General features: G+C 38.1%; 1 protein-coding gene across 1 annotated transcript; it reads right to left on the minus strand.

Annotated features, from left to right (window-relative positions):
* Window positions 1-19,312, minus strand: TCN1 (transcobalamin 1). Its single transcript, XM_051965337.1, has 9 exons — window positions 19,210-19,312; window positions 14,642-14,821; window positions 12,853-12,987; window positions 11,674-11,826; window positions 6,874-7,037; window positions 5,673-5,856; window positions 2,590-2,782; window positions 660-778; window positions 1-432 (listed from the first exon to the last, which is right to left on the minus strand). The coding sequence occupies exons 1-9, from the start codon at window positions 19,286-19,288 to the stop codon at window positions 371-373; spliced, it is 1,269 nt and encodes a 422-aa protein (XP_051821297.1). The 5' UTR covers window positions 19,289-19,312; the 3' UTR covers window positions 1-370.
* Window positions 19,313-19,528: the final 216 nt, after the last annotated feature.

Consider the following 19,528-nt stretch of genomic DNA (forward strand, 5'->3'; position numbering starts at 1 on the left):
TGGTATTAATAAATATTTATTGTCTTAATTTCACAGGCTTGCTGTAAGGAATAAATGATAAAGCAGAGGAAGTACTATGTGTTTTAAAGCCATGCCATATTTTCTGCCTAGATTTTCTTAATAGTGGCTGGACAAAGATTCATTTCTTTAATTTCCAAAGCCTTCTTATTAGCAGAAATGATTGATACTATTATTCTTTTGAATTTTTATTATGTAAGGAGAGAGACAAAGAGAGAGCACAAATCTACTTGAATTTCCATGGGAGCTGAGATGATTGAGGAGAAAGACAGGGGGTTCTCTGTTTCCCAAAAGAATTCTGGGAAGGACTCCACAAATAGAAAGTTGGATGACTCTTTCACTGTTGCTTCCTTCAATAGTAACTCAGCCTGACTTCCAGTTTATCACCTTTAGATACTACAAACTCTGCAACTCCTGTAGGGAGAAATGAGAAAAGACTGAAATCAAATGATGTAAAACTGGAGTTTTCAAATAAAGAGCAATGCTGTAGATTTTAGTTGGTTTCCATCCCTGTAAGCCCTTCTAGGGGCATTTAATTTTTAAAAAAAATTCCCCAGAAACAGAGATTTATACACTGCAGAATTCTAAATGAGTGCTCAGAGAATTTTCTGTTGCTTCTTCTTTGTCACATCTTTGCTCACCTTGGCTCAGTGGTTGATCATTATTCAGGAGCTGCCAGTAGGTTCTGTCTTTACTGCTGGCCTCAATACCAGCAACTGAAGTGACATATGGACCCCATTCACTTGACTTTGTTGTGAACCTAGAATAACAGAATCATATAATCTCATGGTTTCTGAGATCTGATAGGTCATCTGATAGGAATCTGCTTCTGCTTGTATAACAAGCAGCCCCCAATTCCCTGCTTGGAAATAGCTAGCATTTCTATGGCATTTTAAGACTAATAAATTGCTATATGTGGTATCACATTTAATCCTTACAAACCACTCCAATCAATCAGTCAATAAATCTTTATTAAACACAATATGAATACAAAAAGAAACAAAGGATATTTCCCTGCCTTCAAGGAGTTTACAATCTAATCTCACAATCTGTGAGATAGGTCCTACTATCATCCATATTTTATAGATAGTGAAAATGATGCTGACAGAGGTTAGGACTTTGCTAGGATACCATTAAACTCCAAGTCAGGATTTAGACTCAGGCTTTCCTGATTTGTACTCTATGCTACCTATTCAACAAGTGAACAGGCTGCTTTAGTTTCCACTTTGGGGGACTTTTATCTGCTTCTAAATTTTCCCTCTTATGATTCAAAATCTGATTCTCTTCAGGTTCTATTTATTACTTCTATTTCTGGCCTCTGAGGCCAAGCAGAGTGAGTGTGATCTCTTTTTTACAAAGCCAGTGTTTAAGTAATTATCTCCTCTCAAAGCCTTCTCTTCTTTAGGCTAATAATCCCACTCCCCTTCCTATCTCTGTTGGGATGTGCTTCCGTTTCTCATTGTTGTCCCTAAAATGTAGTATATGGAACTCAACAAGATACCCCAGTTAGGGTTAGAACAAAGCACACGTTACTTCCTTTGTTGTGGTCATTATACCTCTTTTAAAGCCAACATTAATTAATTTTTGAGATATGAGTACAGAAACTTGGGAGACTGCAGGAAAGCATGAAAAAAGATCACCATCTCCATGCTTCTCTTCCTACGTTGCTACATGAACTTCTGGGGTACTTGAAATCGCCTTGGTGCATTTGATGCTTATATGCTTTGGATATTCTGTTGTTACAGGGATCCATTATTTTTTTCTTAACTTGTTTTGTGTTTTGTTTTATTAGACAGATAAGATTATACATTAATGCAAAGTAAAATTAAATTGAACAAAAAGATAAATGAGGCAACATTTTGTAAAGTGCTTTGCAGACTTTAATGTATTATATAAGTGTCATTATTATTAGTAGTATATAAAAAGGAAAATCTCTATCTGTGCTGCTATGTACTCAAGGACAAGTTCTGAGCAAGAAAGTAGATTTTATGTTTTCTTGAGGTCTGTTCTTTCTTAATGACCCAGAACCAGATTCTCATTCCCTGTCCATTCCCTTACCCCCCTTTTTGGTCATAGGCTCTTCTTTGTGTGTCTCTGTTCCTATTTCTTTTTCTTTCACTGTGTCTAACTCTTTCCAATAAGGTTTCCTTATTCATCAAATAAAATACATAAGATTACAAAGAAAACCAATTATATTGCAATGTAGTTATCAAGATATTAAAAAGAAAATTCACTACTTTAATCCTACTTGTTTACCAGATTAAAGTTTTAAGCAATTTTAAGTTAGCTCTTGGGAGTCCATTTTCTCCTAATTTTTATATGACTTTATAATATCTAACCAGATTTTGCTCACACAAACTGATTCCAAGTGTTTTATAAGCATTTAAATCCCTAGCCATACATATGGCTATTCTTCTTTGCTATTTAGACCTAGAAAGTCCTTAATAAACCTAGACTTGCTTTTTCCTTATGTTTCAGAACAGTTGTTTTCTAATTCTGGAATTATTTATAGAAGTAGGAAATCCATATTATAAGCTGAATATGGATCCTATGTCATTTTAAGGAACATACCCAAATGCCTTTCGGTCTTCTTCTTGAGCTTTCTCCATCACATTCAGGAAGAAAGAGCCCTCTGGCACTGAGACTTCAATGGATTTTTTAAAGTGCTTAGTGATGAAATCCACTACTTGGTATTTGACTGAAATATTCTGGTGGGACTGGGGAGTGGATTCTGTAATTGTGGGGATAGAGTTGTTGAGATAACCTGCCAGGGACAGAGAAGCAAAGAGCAACATTCAGATATGTAATGGTTAAATGGCAAGCAGAACATGACAAAAAGACCAGAAGATCCTTGGATGGCTCCAATCCATTCCAACTCCATTTGGGTCTGTTTCCTTAAACTAACCCCTGCCCTCCCCAAAGTTTCCTGATTTGATTGATTAAGACTCAACATTTTGGCAGTTCTGGAGAAGGTTAGCTCCATTTGTTAGTTGATTTGTAATTTGATGGCCTTGTCTTCTTATTTGGTGTAATTCCTTATATATTTGGGCAGATTGATAAGGGAAATGCACATAGAGAGGGGAGTATTGTGTATGTAAGTGTGTGTATCTGTTTGTGTGACAAACAGGTATATTGACAGACAAAGTCAAAGATAGCCAGAGGTAGACATAGAGACAGAGATACAGATTTAGAAAAATAGTGAGAGAAACAGGCAAAGAGAGATATAGAGAATAGAAAACATCTTGTTATGTTGTTTCAGTCATGTCTGACTTTTTAATGATCCCATTTGGGGTTTTCTTGGTAGAGATACTGGAGTAGTGTGACATTTTCTTCTCCAGCTCATTCTATAGATGGGGAAACTGAGGCAAGCAGGGTTAAGTGACTTGCCCAGGATCACACAGTTGAGGCTGGATTTGGACTCAGAAAATTATCTTTTTGACTCTAACCTTGTGCTCTGTGCACTATGGTGCCCCAAAGCTTGTGTCATCTAGCTAGAAGAGTTTCTATGCAGCACTTGTTTGTCCTTTCTTGGAAGAGGATCATGATATGCAAGTGAGTTGGATTTCAGTGAGAGAGAGCTGTGCAAGGTCACCTGTCTCACTTTCCCCTCCTGAACCACTGGGGTCCAGTGGCCAGACGTAGATCAGGATGACCTGAGATGGCTGTGGATGCAGTAGGAGACCTGGGCCTTTTTAAGCTAAGGTTTTCAGGTCCCAGTTTGATTGAGGCAATGTCCATTCAGTGGTGAAGGCTAAGGAACAATTGAGGCAAAGAATCTTAAACTTAGTCAAAAAAAATCTAAATAAATTGTGTGGCGGGGGATACCCTCAGGTCTATATTAAAGAATTAGCCAGTGGAGATTTATTTTGGACCAAAGCAGAAATGAGTGCAGAAATAAATCAATCAGGACTCAAACAATGACCAAATGTACTGTGCTTTGTCTCACTGAGGAGGCACCTAAAAAGATAGTGATGGTAGTTGTATTGTCTCTGATGTCCTCTCTTCTACCCATTTCCATCAAATCTAGGACATGAAATAAGTGCAGCAGGGCCTCCCAATGGAAGCTGACATTGCTTCAGCCCCTCAGGTTCAATGTAAAGCACAGAAAACCTGGGAACTAGGTTCTTGTGATTTTTCCCAAGATTCGTTAAAAGTTGAACAGAGAAATAAAGAAAAAAGTCTCTCTCTCTTCTTTGGCTGTCCCTTTAAATAAACTCCAGTTCTCTGAGAAGGGCAACATGCCATGGAAGATTGTACCTTGACGTCCAAAAATCTGGATTTGAATCCTAGACCTGCCACTGACTAGCTGTGTGACTTTGGAAATTACTTCTTTCATATCCACCTTCATGTCTTCATCTATAGACTAGGAAGAAAAATGTACAGTCCATCCACAAGATGGTTCTGAGAAGAGTATTTTGTAATATTTTTATAGATAAATGGGAGAGACTGTATGAACTTTTCCTAGTTTATTTCATTTTTGTCTTTATCTGAAAGACTGAGCACCATATTTAGTTTATAATAAGTATTTAATAAATGCTTGTTGATTATTTCTTGCACTCATGTTCATTTAGGGTCATGTTATCTGATCTCTATAGTTTCTGTCATACAGAACATCAAGTCACAATTCATTAGAGTCATTCCCTAATTGAGAAGGAAGTTATATGATGCTGTGTTACTTATTCCCAGAAAAGAAAGCAATGTGGAAATGAATTCTAGTGGTCCTGATGAGGGACAGCTTCTAGGAGAAATATAGCAGTGATCCTGAGGTCTCCTTGCCTTAGAGTGCAATTGTTCTAACAATTTTATCTGTCATTGATTCTAATATCTTCTGGCTTTAGGAATATAATAATATAGTTATATATATATAATTTTTTTTCCCCTTAGACTTTAGGGAAGATATATCAGTGATCCTGAGGTCTCCTGACCTTAGAGTATTATTGTTTTAACAATCTGTCTATCAATGATTTTAAAGTCTTCTGGCCTTAGGATACTCCTATAAATATTGCTGAGTGTCAGATAGATAATCTGCTGGTCAGTGATAACCAAGTTCTTGCGGCAATAGTGAATAGACCATCCCTCAAACCTCTCTGTAAGCCATAAAATTAGCAAATAAGGAACATGAAGCTCTGGTCTCTCAGACACTGTCCTATAAATTTATTTTTTTTTCCTAGTTCTTTGCTAAATCTTTTTGGAACTGAGCCTGCTTCAGTTGATGTTACAATTACTATAAACTTTTCCCTGGCTTGGAGATGGGTTCAAGCCTGCATATTCTTTTGAGACAGAAACCTCACAACACCAGTCTGTGACCCCAACCTTTTGAGGTCCCCTTTTGAACCTCAACAATCCTTGGGACCAGTGAAGGAGGACTGATATGTCTAGGGCAGAATTACTTTGGAAACTGAACCAATTCACCAGAGCCTTCCTTGTTGACCAATAGCCTAAGGAGACTATCATCCAATCTGTCATTCTGTTAGATGTCACCTTTTCCTCCTCAAGATAGTTAACGATTTCATTTCCAGATGTTGGGTTGAGAATAGCTTCATGAACAAATCATCTCCAGAAACTTCAATTAGGACCCACACTCCTATGATTCACTTTCATTGGGTGGATTTCCTCTTAGGAAAAAAAAGAAGTCTGTTTTAGGATGCTTATACCTGGACTGGACTGACAGGTGCCATGGGTTAAATCCAAGTAAGTCTTGCCCTGAAGGGCAGGCAACACCTGGCTTGCAGCGATGGGCCTCTGGAAGGCTTGAGGAATATGATTTAGAACAGTTTTAAGAGTCTTAGTACAGTTCCAATCTTCTTCCTTATAATACTTTGAAGTCACAAAAAGGGCCTAATAGGATTAAGAAAGAGAGAACCAAAAAATAAATCTCAATTTAAGAAACTATGAAGAAATCTGAAGTTTCTTAGGGATTACATCTTGTAGGGGAATGTGACAGCAGTCTATTTTGACTCCCCTCCATTTTTTGTAAAGACACTAGATCCACAAATTTTCTTAGCAGATAAAGGGAATTCTAGGGAAGGAGATACCAATCCCAATCTCTTCTGTTGCTCTATCAAATAATCAGCCAATGAACATTTATTTAGTATCTATTGTGTACTAAGTACTAGAGGAAGGATGAATAGGATGTAAAAGAAATAGTACTGGGTATTAACTCTTCCAGAGAGCAATAGAACTGTATGGTCAGTCAGTCAATAAACATTTATTAAGAGTATTAAAATAATAGGTACTGTATTTTAAATGAGGATAATACTGAGGATATAAAGGAAAGCAAAAACCAGTCCATTTTTAGGGGATCTAGACAGGATAAATTGATGATAATACAGAAAAGGCACTTTCATTAAAGGGGATATGGTGCTTTGTTTAGCTTACCTGTACTCATTTGTTATAAGAGGGAGTTATGTTGGGAAGGATTCAGGAAGATGCCATTGGGAAGTGACAGTACCATAAAACAGAAGAGCATCAATAAAAATTTTTTTTAAAATGAGAGTGATAGAGAAAGAGAGAGTCAGGGAAGGAGAAACAGAGAAAGAAAAAAGAGAAAGGGGGAAAAGAGAGAAAGAAAAAGAGACAGAGAGTAGGGGAGAAAGAGAGAGGAAGGAAGGAAGAGGAAGAGACAGAGATAGAAGGAATCAGATACATATAGAGAAAGAAAAGCAGAGGAGAGAGACATACACAGAGAAAGAGAGAAAGAGATGGAGAGAGATAGACACACACAGACACACACACAGAGACAGAAAATCCTTTTGAAACTTGAACTACATGTTCTGTCCCCTTGAGAATAGAGAACCCAAAGCAGGGGATGGCATTATTGCTGATCTCTTTTGTTTTTGATTTTCACAAACTCACCTGCATTGCTTGTCCTGTGCTGTAGATATTTCCAATAGTGCCATCTGGTTTTATTTCATTCAGGATCATCTTCACAAGCATTTCTATATTATTTCTGATCTCTTCTACATCTGGGTTCTTCCTGTCCACACATGTCAGAGCCAGGACAGCAAGTGCCCCAGTGTCTGTTAAAAGATTCAGGTCAGAAAAACAGCATAGGTGTGTGTGTGTGTTGTGTGTGTGTGTGTGTGTGTGTTGTGTGTGTGTGTGTGTGTAAGTAGGCATCTCTCTGTTATCCCAGACTACTCCAGACGAGTAGATGGAAACCTGGGAAAGGTATATTTTTCATTGTTTTATTCCAAGTTCCTAGGCCTAGAACTGAAGGATATCTCAGACATCATCTATTCTAATCCTATCATTTTATAAATTGAAAAAAAAAAACAGACCCAGCAAGTTTAAATACTTAACATCACATAGGTAATAAATTTCAGATAGGGGAATTGAACCCAGGACCTCTGAGTCAGAGCTAGTAATGTTTCTAAAATACATTTTATCTTTTATTTTTGTTTCCCAGTAATCTATCTAGATGTGGATGTCTTCCCTCTCTTGTGAACCTCAGTCCTATTCTGTGTATATATTATTCTTAATAATGCAGCATGTGTGTGACTTATTATTATAATTGTCATTATGTAATGACGATTATATATTATATATAATTATATTATATACATAATATATAATTATATTATATATAATGACATAATATATTATTATTGACATAATTATAATTATTATAATTGTTCCTAATTATAATTTCTAATTATAATTAGGAATATAAGTTCCTAATGCAAAATGGTTCTTTGATTGAGTTAATTTCCATTTAAATGAATTGAATGGGATAAACTGAGTGAAGACCTCTCATAAGGTCTTATGCCCTAATTGTGACTTGAGACTTTGCGATAACAAGTTGAGCTATAGCTAAAAACTGCAGGCAGTCTGTTATTTTAGATAAACAAACATTTCCCTTCTGTCTCTCCCCCTCCCTTTTCATTAGCATTTAAGTACCTAATATGGGTAAAGTGTGTTCTGGGGTTAATATTTAATTTCTAATTCTAAATTCTAATTTCTAAATGAAAACTTTCCAGCCAATGGGAAAAAAGGTCAGAATGTGGGATGGGAGCTTCTTGTTAGGGTCTGTATAATCCTGTGTTTGCAGTTTGTGCTTTGCACTCTTTTACTGACAATACCTTGTCTGTTGGGAATTGTCCTTTCTGGTAAGATCATAATAAATCCCTTTTTGCTTTTTCATACCTCAACAATCTGATTGTTTTTGTGGTCACTATTGTCCCATGACTTCAATACTTATCTGTGAGCTAAAATTTCCCCAATATGATAGATTAATGCATTATCTGAATCAAGTTTCTAGTCTTCCTCTCCACCTCACTACTACTAGGAATTACCTTCCTAGGCAGAGCAAGTTCATATTGCTTCCTACCTCAGTGAAATTTCTGCTCTGGTTTTCTTTTTCAATCTTAATGTATTTACACTCTTATTTTCAGAGCTAGATCTATAAGAGAGTGAGTTGTAAGTAGAATACTTCTAGACACACTATTTAAAGATCCCAAGTTGATGATAGCCATGAAATATGTCGACTGGAGGAATTTTGCCAAAGCCTTTGCTCTGTACTTCAGTCCTTCTAGAAATGTGTGTACACATGTACACAGCCCAGCAATGCTCTTTCTTCTTCTAATTCTATTCTCACCTATCTACTCTGTACATACATCTCCCTCCATACAAAAAATTGGTAAAATTAGTGATGAAACACAGAAAAAGGAAGGATGTTTTTGCAGAATACACCCAGATGTCCCAATTCCTTGGATGGGAAACAATACTTTAATCTGTATATTTTTCTGTCTGCTTCCTCATTTTTGTCCCTTTAATAATTCCCTCCTCCTTTGCCCATGTCCTACTATAGATTTTTCTGGCTCTTCCAATGTTCCAATAATCTTCTGGATCATTTCCATAATTAACACTTTTTCTTTCTTCTGGCAGTCCCTTCTGATTATACTGTTTCCCTTGCCCCCCTCTCCATATTCCCTACTCATGATTGTGGTGGGGGCTGGAATTCTTCTTGCTTCCCACTGCCACTATCTCTTTATGGTCATCACTCAGTGACCTCTCTTTTTTTGTAGTTCATTTAATACAAATTGATCAATCCCAGTCATCCTCTTTCCTTTCTCAATAAATTCAGGGCCTAGTTCATAGTCTTCCTCTCCACCCCACTACTTACCTCATTCTGGGGACTTCCCACTTTCACCACCTATTCAATTCTTACAACCCACTCTTCCATTCCACCTATGCTACAAACCCTTGGTCTTACTGTCACTAATAAGTGTTCTCTTATTACCATCAAGGGAATTCTGAATTTACATTACATGACCAAAATTTTTTTTATAGTTCCATCACCTTCTATATCTTTCAATGTCTAAATCTCCATCCTCATGACCTTCAATCCTTCCATTCCTCAGAGGATACCAGACAGGATTGGATATCAGGTTTTTTCTGAGGCATTCATTTCTACTCTTGCTATATTATTTTCTCTTTAAAATTGTGACTGAAACAGTTCAACTCTTCCTGCTCCTATTCTCTTGAATCTCTTATTCTCTTCTCTTGAGGGTAATCTTGATTTGTCACCACCCTGCTATGGATCATTCCCACCTCCTTCACTTTCACTGACATGATGTTAAAACTGAATTGGAAGGGATCATGAAATTGTGACTATTTGACATAGACTCCATGTAATTGGGTCTGTTACAAATTGATAATAGTTTTGTCACTAGCCAGGCACTTATTACGTCTCCCTATTCTACCCAACATACTAGCTGTTCCAAATCTTTTTTCCCTCCTTTCCCTACAATTTCTGCTAAGGACATTTGCTTTACCAAAAAAATTAAGGTCATTTCCCAAGCATTTCCTCCACATTCCTCTAACACTATCCCCCACTCCCTCCCCTTCTCTGCTAAACTCACTGGAAAAAGTCATTTATGCTCATTAGTGCTTCTACTTCATTCTTTCCTCTGAATCTTCTAAATCCCCTTCAGTGGAGTTTGTGGCTTCATCATTCAACAGAAATTGTTCTCTCCCAAGTTACTGATGATCTCTGAAATGCCATATGTAATGTCTTCTTTTCAATGTTCATCCTTTTTGACCTCTTGGCAGTCTCTTACAGTTTTGACCGCCTTTTGTTGAGTAAGCTCTCTTTTTTGCATTTTCCTTACTCAGCTCTTTCTTAGATCTCTTCACATCTGTCCCCCTTTCTTTTCAGTTCATTTTTCTTGGTCTTCATTCCAGTTATAACCATTAATCAAGATTTTAACTAGGTTTTGCTTCTTTCTCTCTACATTCTTTCCTTTGATTTTATCATTTATTTCTATACAATTATTATCTCTATGTAGATAGCAGAATGGGCCAGTGGATAGATTATTTTTTTGTGAAGATATCTTTATGAATGCAAAATTGGCTTCATATTAATACTTGTATGACCCTGTTTGCCTCAGTTTCCTCATCTGCAAAAAGAGCGGGAGAAAGAAATGGCAAACCACTCCAGTGTCTTTGTCAAGAAAACCCTACTGGGCTGATGGAGACTTGGGCATGACTGAAAAATGACTGAACAACATGATGATTCCCATCTCTCTTTCTCTTCCCTCCTACCCCCCTCTCCATCTCTCTGTTTCTCTCTCTCTCTCTTTCTCTCTGTCTCTCACTTCCTCTTCTTTCTTCTAAGCCCCAGTCCTATATCACCATTTATCTATTAGAAATCTTGGACTGGATATCCCAAAAACATTTCAAACTCAACATGTCTAAAACAGCTCATTTTTGTCTCCCCCAAACCCTATTCTTTTCTGAACAGAAGTCAAGAGCAGTTACCATCATCCTAGTCACCAAGTTTTAGAACCTCAATTTTATTTTTGACTTCTTTTTTGCTCACTCAATAATCCAATCAGTAACAAAATCTTATTTATTTCTATAGAATGCCTCTCGTATTCACACCATTCTTCCATTTATTTATATAACTTATATTGAATTTGAGGCCCTCATATGGGCTCAGCTGGACTACTGCATGATTTCCATGTCTCAAGTTTTTTCATACTCAAATCCATTGTGCACTTGGCTGCCAAAATGATTTTCCTAAAACTTAGGTCTTTTCACTCACTTCCTTGCTCAGTAAACTTCAGTACCTCTCTATTACTTCTGGAATCAAAAACAATATCTTTTGTTTGGCATTAGAAACTCTTCATAATCTGACCACTTCCTACTTTTTCAGTATTCACACACTTTACTCTCCTCCACAGCACTTTCCACACTACTCTACTTGATATTCTTTAGATACAGGACACCATTTTCTGTCTCCTTTCTTTGACACAATCTGTTTCTCATGTCTGGAATGCTCTCCTTTCTAGTTTCCTGATCTTAGAATCTGTGCTTCCTTTAAGACTCCACACAGCTGCCATATTTTTGAGGAGACTTTTCTTGGTCCCTTCAGAATCCAGTGCTAAGCATTCAAAGGTTATCTTCTATCTACTCTATATTTATCTTGTATGTTTTAATTTATCTATATTGTCTCCTCCTTTAGAATGTAAGACCCTTTCTTCTTCTCTGTACTTCCAGATCTCAGTACAGTATCTGGCACATAGTAGGAGATTATTAAATGCTTCTTGATTGATTGATTATTCCCTAAAATATCTGGGACATTTCTAAATTTCTATTTTGATTTCTCACTAGAATTTTGTGCAGGAAGGATAGTCTGATGTTATTACTCACCAACAGAGAACTGGTTATTATAATAATACTTCTTTGGTTCCACAGAAAAGAGATCAGCAATTTTGGAGGTTGAATAGGTTCCATTTAGAAGACATATGGCCAAAACATCTAAGCCAAGCTGGTAATAGGTAGTCAATGGGTGGCCATATTTATCTGTTGGGAAGCAAAGAATACATATCTTATCCATAGAAGGAAAAGAAGAAAGCTATATAGCCAAATAATATTTTTTCCTCTCCCTCTTTCATCCTATTCCTCTCTAGTTCCCATCACTGCTCTCCATTAAATAAATTTGGATAATAGACATGAAATTTATAGGAAAAGATAGGAATTTATCCCCTGGAGGAGGAAATGGCCAGAAAGTCTTTGAAAGAATCCTAAAATCAGAAAGGACTTTGGAAATCATGTAGTCTAACTTCTTATCAAATGCAGAAATTATCTTTGTACCATCTTTTATAGGTGTCTACCAGGTCTGTGCTTGAACCCTTCCTTCAGTGTGGAACTTATCACGTTGGTTTCATGTTGGATTGATTTTATGTTGGATGGTTCTAAATATTAGCTAAAGCTTTTGCGCTGGAATATGCACCTTGCAACTTCTGCCAGTTGGTCTCGAGGCTGCCTTCTGAAGTAACAGAGAGATTTACTTTTCATGGGCTAAAATTGTGAAAGTACTAAGCACAGAATTTCATGCTTGAAAGATTTATTGTGAATTTTATAGATGCCTTATAATTCATTTTATTCCAGTGTCTGACACACAGTAGGTGCTTAGTAAATGCCCATTGACTTATTGTCAGTCATTAAAATCAGTCCCTATACCAAAAGTGGAACTCTGAATTCCTGTTTTTCTAAGAAATATCTTTCAATAGAATAGTACAGTCCTTCTCTGTCTTCTTGTAGCACTTGGTATCTGTCTGACTGTGATACGCTTGTAGATTCAGATACTAGCTGTGATTATTATTCTCTTTCTTGTGCACTATCTTGTCTTCTCATTATGCACCCAGGGATAGAGAAGTAGGAAATACTTCATGGTATCTAGGGCAGCTCCTAGAACATAGTTCTTCTCAGTAAATATTTGATTGATGAGTTAGTCTGCAAAAATGTAGTAGAACAGAGGAGGAAAGATAGAACATAGAAGTGGATAAATGAATGAAGAAAAGCAGTCTTTGATAGAGAGGTTCTTACCAATATTGTCTACTTCCGCTTGGAACTTCTGTTCAAGTTTTTTGACCAATTTGTAATCTTTTATAATACATGTCTGGCAGGCAGCAGTCAATGCCAGTAAATCCAGAGCAAACTGTCCTGAAGATGTAGCGCCATCTTAAAGGAAACATATATGTCTGAGTAGGTGAATGATTTTGACATAGTTGGTCGTATTAGAGAAAAAACTGGGCATGGACTCAGGAGCTCTGGATGCAAGTTCCAGTCTGATAGAGAATCACAGCATTTTAAACTTGGGAGAATGTTCATTGACCATTGAATCCATTCTAAACCTTCTGTAAAATCCATGAAAGAAATCATCCAGCCTTTGCTTAAAAACTCTGGAGAGGGGAACCCACTGCTTCTTAATGTGAATTCTTGTGATTTTTAGATCTATGGCTCCTGTACCTCTCCTCCCAACATGGAGTCAAAAAGAAAGAGTCCAATCTTTCCTATAGATGTTTGAACACAGACATTGTATCTTGAGCCTTCTCTTTTCCAGCTCAAGTAGCCCAGTTTCTCAACCGAAGCACTCAACATCTTTTACCATCAGGTTGGATGCTCTCCAGATCATCAATGACATTCATAAAGTGTGATAGCCAGAACTGAACATGATACTTCAGATGTGGTCTGACCAAAGCAAAGTGACATAGACATTTTTAAAATAAGGGATTTTAGAAAGTTTACGAGGTTTTCATTTATATAGGTTCCTCTTTTCTAGATTTTGAAGAATGAGACGCCATTTATTTTTCCATAATCATGGGGAATGAGAGAGGACTTCAGAAGAGTAAATATTGTCCTAGGAAAAGAATATTTTGCTAGCTAAATATCCTCAAGCTTGGCTTCTAATTCTTGGTGAAGTTTTAAAATGTGTTGGATAAAAGACATTTAGTGAATATTTAGAAACATTGGTGATGATTGCACAGAGAGAGCATGGTTTCTGTGAGAAGAGGGCATGGGGGTATTGAGGTGGCCTAAATTTAATGCTGGATTTTAAATTATGGTTTCAATCCTGCCTCACATTTATTAAATGTGTGATCCTGGGCAAATTACTTCCCCTCTTGTGAGTCACAGAATTCCATATCTGTAAAATAAGGGCACTAAACTCAATTACCTTTAAGGGTCCTTGCAGCTCTAAATCTATAATCCTATGGCAAATGCTAAACCCTTTTTTGATAGGATTATTAAACTGACTGATAAGGGGAACTCTGTAGATTTTGGAGTGGCCATTGCTAATACTATTTCTATTCTTGCCACTTATTTCCTACACACACTTACTAGTTGAATGTCCATGGACAGGTTATTAACCTTGTGCTTTATTTTCCTCCTCTTTAACATGGGATTATGATATGTACATGTACTTGATATGTTATAATACTGTTTCAAGAAAGCTTTTTCTGCAGAGTATAGAACATTACATGTACTATCTCACTCATTTGATGGATCTGTTAATTTTACTGAACTGTTTTTTTCATCTTCCCTCTCCTGCCCTTCTCTTAAAAACTTTAGCTACCAGGTAATGATCTCTGGGTAGGGGAGTAGGAAACTAAATATTTGGAAAAGTAGGCAACAGGAGACCAAAAGGTATCCTAAAATTCATAATGTTCAAAAATTATAATGTGAAACAAGTGTGGGGTAGTAAACAAAAACAAAACAAACCAAAACTTGCTAGTTAAAGCTTTACTGTATTTTTACTCAACACTGATTGGGTAGCTTGGATGGACCCCCTCCTTTTTGTTTATTTTGTTCCTTTAAAGGAGATCATCATTCTTACCACATTGCATGATGTTTAGCTTGACTTGGTTCAGGAAGGTTGTCTCGGCCTTTGAGTAGTGTTGCTTCACGAATTTGAGAGCCATCAGGATTTGGGGAGCTACACTTGGGTAGGGTTCGTTGGAATTCACCATTGTGTTTATCAGAGGATCTAGCTTGTCCTTCTCTTTACTGTTTACCTCTGTGATAAGGGAGGGAAAGAGAAAATCACAGGCATGAATCCAAGTCATAGCAGGAAAAGGCCAAGCTCAACATCATCTAGTCTAGTTCTTTTTTTTTTTTTTTTTACAAATGGAGAAACTGAGGCTCAGGGAGAGATAGTAGTCTTCTAAGAGCATAGAGCAAGTTAGTGGCAGAGCTGGGACTAGGATTCAGGTCTATCACCATCATCAATATCACTGCTAACATTTATAAAGCACTTTCAAGTTTGTTAAGCACATTGCATACATTGTTTCAGATGATGTTCACAATAGTCCTAGAAAGTGGACAGTATTATTATCCTCATTTAACAGATGAAGAAATTGAGGCTGAAATCTTTGCTCAGGGTTATACTAGTAAGTTGGAGAAGGAAATGGCCAACGATTCCAGTATCTTTGCCCAGAAAACCCTATTTGGGGCCATGAAGAGTCGGACAAGACTGAAATGACTGAATAACAAAAGTAAGCATCTGAGACACACTTATTAGTAAATTAGTTACATGTCTGAGAAAAGGTTTAGATTTAGTCTTCCTGATCTCAAGTTCAGCCCCCTCTCAGTCCTTTCCTTTGTTCCTTTCTATATACATGATGAAGCTTTTCTTATTCCCATCACCAGTGACCATAATCCATTGCAATTTAACAATTATCTATTAAACATCAACTAAATGTAAGGCACAAACTAAAAACAAAGAAAAATGATCTCTATTTTGAAGCAGTTTCCATTTTCTGGGGAAACTCAGTGCCTAAACAGATAAGTCAATAAAGTATAACATGAAGTAGGAGGAAACAATTAAAGGGAGCAGTGTCCTGAAACCTCAGTGAATAGGAAAAGTTTGCTATTTCTTCAAAAGGAAACTATAAATTAATCAAGCTATGAGATCAGGTTCCTGTTTTCCCCTGACTCTCCTCCATGACAAACAGTTCACAGGACATATAGTACAGTTCTGGGAATGTATAGAGCCGATTGACCTGGCCCTTATCTACTCAGCCCATACATTGAGAGCACATGTCTCAGAGTCAATCAAAGGCATGTCTTTGTTTAAGTTTGAATTTATGGGCTGCTTCCCCATTTGCTGTAGGTTTCCTGCTTAGAATATAAGGTCATATTCTCAGACAATGAGGATGAGCCAGCAAGGGAGGATGGTGTTGCTTGCGTCAGGGAACGTATATATTGCCTCCTGTGCTTGGGTCCCCACGTTCACCTCTTGTATAGTGGTATAGACACCCACTTCTCATGAGAAACAAATAAAACTTTTTCTTTATACCTTGAGAGAGCTCTGAAATTTATTGGGTGGGTTATGTACCACATATCAGTGTGGCCATTGGCTTTCCATGTGCATCCTGGATCTTCCACAGAGGGAACGGAATGACAATTACCTTGAGAGAATCAGTAGGAAGAGCACAGCCATTACCAGTCTTCCCTAGCAGGGAAGCTCAAGTTATGAACAAATAGAAAAAGCTTCCCATGTGATGAAGAAACCCCTTGGCTTGAAGGAACCTCAGCACCAAGACCTAGAAGTAGACCTTGACCTATAAGGTGATCTCATTTTCCTCCCCCCAAAGAAATGATAGCCATAAAGACTCCAAGAGGAGATGGAAGAAATGAAGGAAGAAAGAATGAAATCAGAGTTCTTGAGGGAAAATGTGGAAGAATAAAAAGTGAAAAACTTTATCCAAGGTATGCAGCTTTGGAGAGAGATGTCTGCTGTTCTGGACAAAAATCACCTGGTGATTCTAGACCTGAGCCTTTTGGGGATGACAGTGGAGTCCAGACTTGGACGGATAATTCTCCCATTCTATCCTAAGGACTGGTGGAGACATAGGAGACTGTTTTTAAGAGGGATGAAAGTACAGGCCCAGAAGGGAGCAAATATTATGAGTGAATGCTGTCTTGATTTGACCATTGAGAACTTTGGTCACTGGTAACTTTGGGGAGATCAGCTTTAGTTGAGTGATGAGACCAAGTTAGGCTGCAAAGGGTTAAAGACTGATTGAAATGAAAGAAAGAGGAGGAAGAGTTTCCCCAAAAGTTTGGCCATCAGAGGGAGGAGAAATATGGAACAATAGCTAGAAGAATTGTTCGAATTGAAAGGTTTTTTCCCCCTAAAGAATTAAGTTCAGTTCTTCCTGACTCCAGGCCCAGCATTCTCCCCATTGTGTCACCTACCCATCCTTGGAAGTTTCCTGACTTGACCAAGATCATATGGGTAATCAACATCAGATGTGGGATTTAAACCCTAGTCCTTAGATCCGGGAATCAGAATCTTTTCCCTCTCTCTCCTGGCTAACTTTTCTCACTCTTTTCCTATTGCTGATGTTGGATTTAATGCCTTTCATACTTTTTAAATAGTAGCTTCTAAGTATAGCTTCTTCCTCACAGTAGAATGCTATTTTGTGCCTTTCAAGAAATGAACTCCTTGCCCTCAACAGCCACCCACTTCATACATCCACCCTCAGGAGCAGACTTGATGAAACAGCCTTGAGTTCCTGCTCTCAAAAAGCAAGGTCATCAATCTGTGGGTCTGGAATAGGATATCTCCTTGAATCAGCGATAGATTTTTTTTCTCCACCTTTTCTCTGGCTATCTTAAGAGATAGGACCAGCCCCTTTCCCAATAACTGATAAACAATGCACCAGTCAAACCAATCAGGGCAAAAAGACTAAGATCAGGGAGTAGGGGAAGGCTGAGTTCCTAGAGATGGAAGCCAGAGAGCTTTTTACAGCACTTATGCTGGAGTCAGGTCCCATTGTTAAATATTCAAAGGTGAACATTTACTTTTGGAAAAATAACAAAGGAAAAATAAATTATGGTTTGATGTATGGTTTTGTTGATTGTATAAACTTAGGAAAGTGATAAAGAAAATGTCAATAATGCAATGTAAACTTAAAAGTGTGTTCTGGGTATATTTCCTCTGCTCCAGAGATCTAATTGTTAAATATTCATCAGTGTACTTATGTCTGAAGGGATGACATTCGGAAGATTTAGGAGAACAGATAGAAAAGTACCTTGTTCATCTCTGGGGCAGGCGCCCTTTGAAGGAGTAAGAGGCTATCATCTAGGATCACGGGGATCACCCAAGGACCCCCATTGAGAAAAAACTAAGAAGCAGGGACTATTCTCCTTCTCTTCTCTCTGGCTCATCTATCCTGGAATTAGGACTTAGTTTCCATCGATTCTCTGTCTTGACATTGATCAAAGGCCAGGAATGAGGATGTGCTGGGGGGCTGGGAAAGGGGACAGTGTCAGTGACCCCACCCCTTGTACCCACAATGGGAGTACTGTGTTGTTACCCCTTACTGGATATTTTTTCACATACATCCTGTTTGGCACTCTTCCTGGAGTGGAGAGCTTGCCCCAAGTTCCTGGTCCCCACCTTCCCATCAGATTCCTGGGCTCCTGCCCTCTGTGCTTTAGTGAATTTTGTTCTTTTCTTATTGTTCTCTAGCCCAGGGTTCATGTTTCTCCGAGGTTGAAAGGTTTATGCACAACATGTTTAGAAGGAGGGTAGTGAAGAGGTTGTTAATCCCATTTTATGGATAAGGATAGTTAAGCTCAGAATGGTTACAAGATCTTCCTAAGATCACACAGCCAGTAAATTTTAGATACAGGATTTGTACCTTGTGGCTTGCATCTAAGTGGAGAACCAGACAAAGATTCCCTAAGAAAATCTCCCCTGTAGAAACACAACTGAGAAATGAATGACTTTAAAGAGCAGCCTGGACCTCATGCAGAACGAGGGGTTGGACTTCATGACCTCCAATCACCTTTCCCAGGACAGCTATAGGGAGCAGTGGATAGATCAGGTCAGGAGTCACCAAAATAAAACATGGTTGTGAGTTCAAACCTGACCTCAGATACTTCCTAGCTGTATAACTCTAGGCAAGTCCCTTCACCCTCTCTGCCTCAGTTTCCTCATCTCAAATGAGCTGGAGAAGGAAATGGCCAACCACTCCAGTGTCTTTGCCAAAAAAACTCAAACTGGGTCGATGGAGGGAGTGAAGTTACTGAACAAATTCCTCATCTATCAGATGAGGATGTTGGATTTAGTGCCTTTCATAGCTTTTTAAATAGTAGCTTCTAAGTATAGCTTTTTCCTCACAGTAGAATGTTACTTCCATTACGCTATTTTGTGCCTTTCAAGAAATGAACTCCTTGCCCTCAACAGCCACCCACTTCATACAGCCACCCTCAGGAGCAGACTTGATGAAACAGCCTTGAGTTCCAGCTCTCAAAAAGCAAGGTCATCAATCTGTGGGTCTGGAATAGGATATCTCCTTGAATTAGCGATAGCCTGATGCCCCTATTTCCCATAATCACCTCATCCTTAGGAGGGATCAATTAATGTACTGCTGTGAGCCAGAATTCACTTACCACAGATCTTGCAGAGGTGAGCTGGGAAGAGGGAAAAGAGGAGAAAGCCCACTGGGGACAGCCATTGGGAGACCCTCATCTTTCTACTTGTGGTCTCCTCTTCCTCCTCCACTGTGTTAGATTACAAAGTGTGAGTCTGGGTATTTATTGGGCAATGAGTAGAGAATGACTGGTGCTCCTCCCCTACGTTGCCTCACCCCTTTCTGTCACACAGAAGTTGAGCAAAGGCCAGGAGGGTGGCTGTGCCGGACAGCTCTTGGGGAGGTATTTACCCAGAAATGAGTCAGAAAAGGGGCATGAGTATCAAATTTCCCCAGAA

This window comes from Antechinus flavipes, chromosome 6 (assembly GCF_016432865.1).
Source record: "Antechinus flavipes isolate AdamAnt ecotype Samford, QLD, Australia chromosome 6, AdamAnt_v2, whole genome shotgun sequence".
In the NCBI taxonomy this organism is placed as follows: Eukaryota; Metazoa; Chordata; class Mammalia; order Dasyuromorphia; family Dasyuridae; genus Antechinus; species Antechinus flavipes.

Excerpts from the sequence above, each read along its gene's own strand:
- TCN1 (XM_051965337.1), bottom strand. The coding sequence starts at position 19,288 with ATGAGGGTCTCCCAATGGCTGTCCCCAGTGGGCTTTCTCCTCTTTTCC. Across the intron at positions 14,822-19,209 it reads TCACCTCTGCAAGATCTGTG|AGGTAAACAGTAAAGAGAAG; the intron begins GTAAGTGAATTC and ends CCCTTATCACAG. Across the intron at positions 11,827-12,852 it reads AGCGGAAGTAGACAATATTG|ATAAATATGGCCACCCATTG; the intron begins GTAAGAACCTCT and ends GCTTCCCAACAG.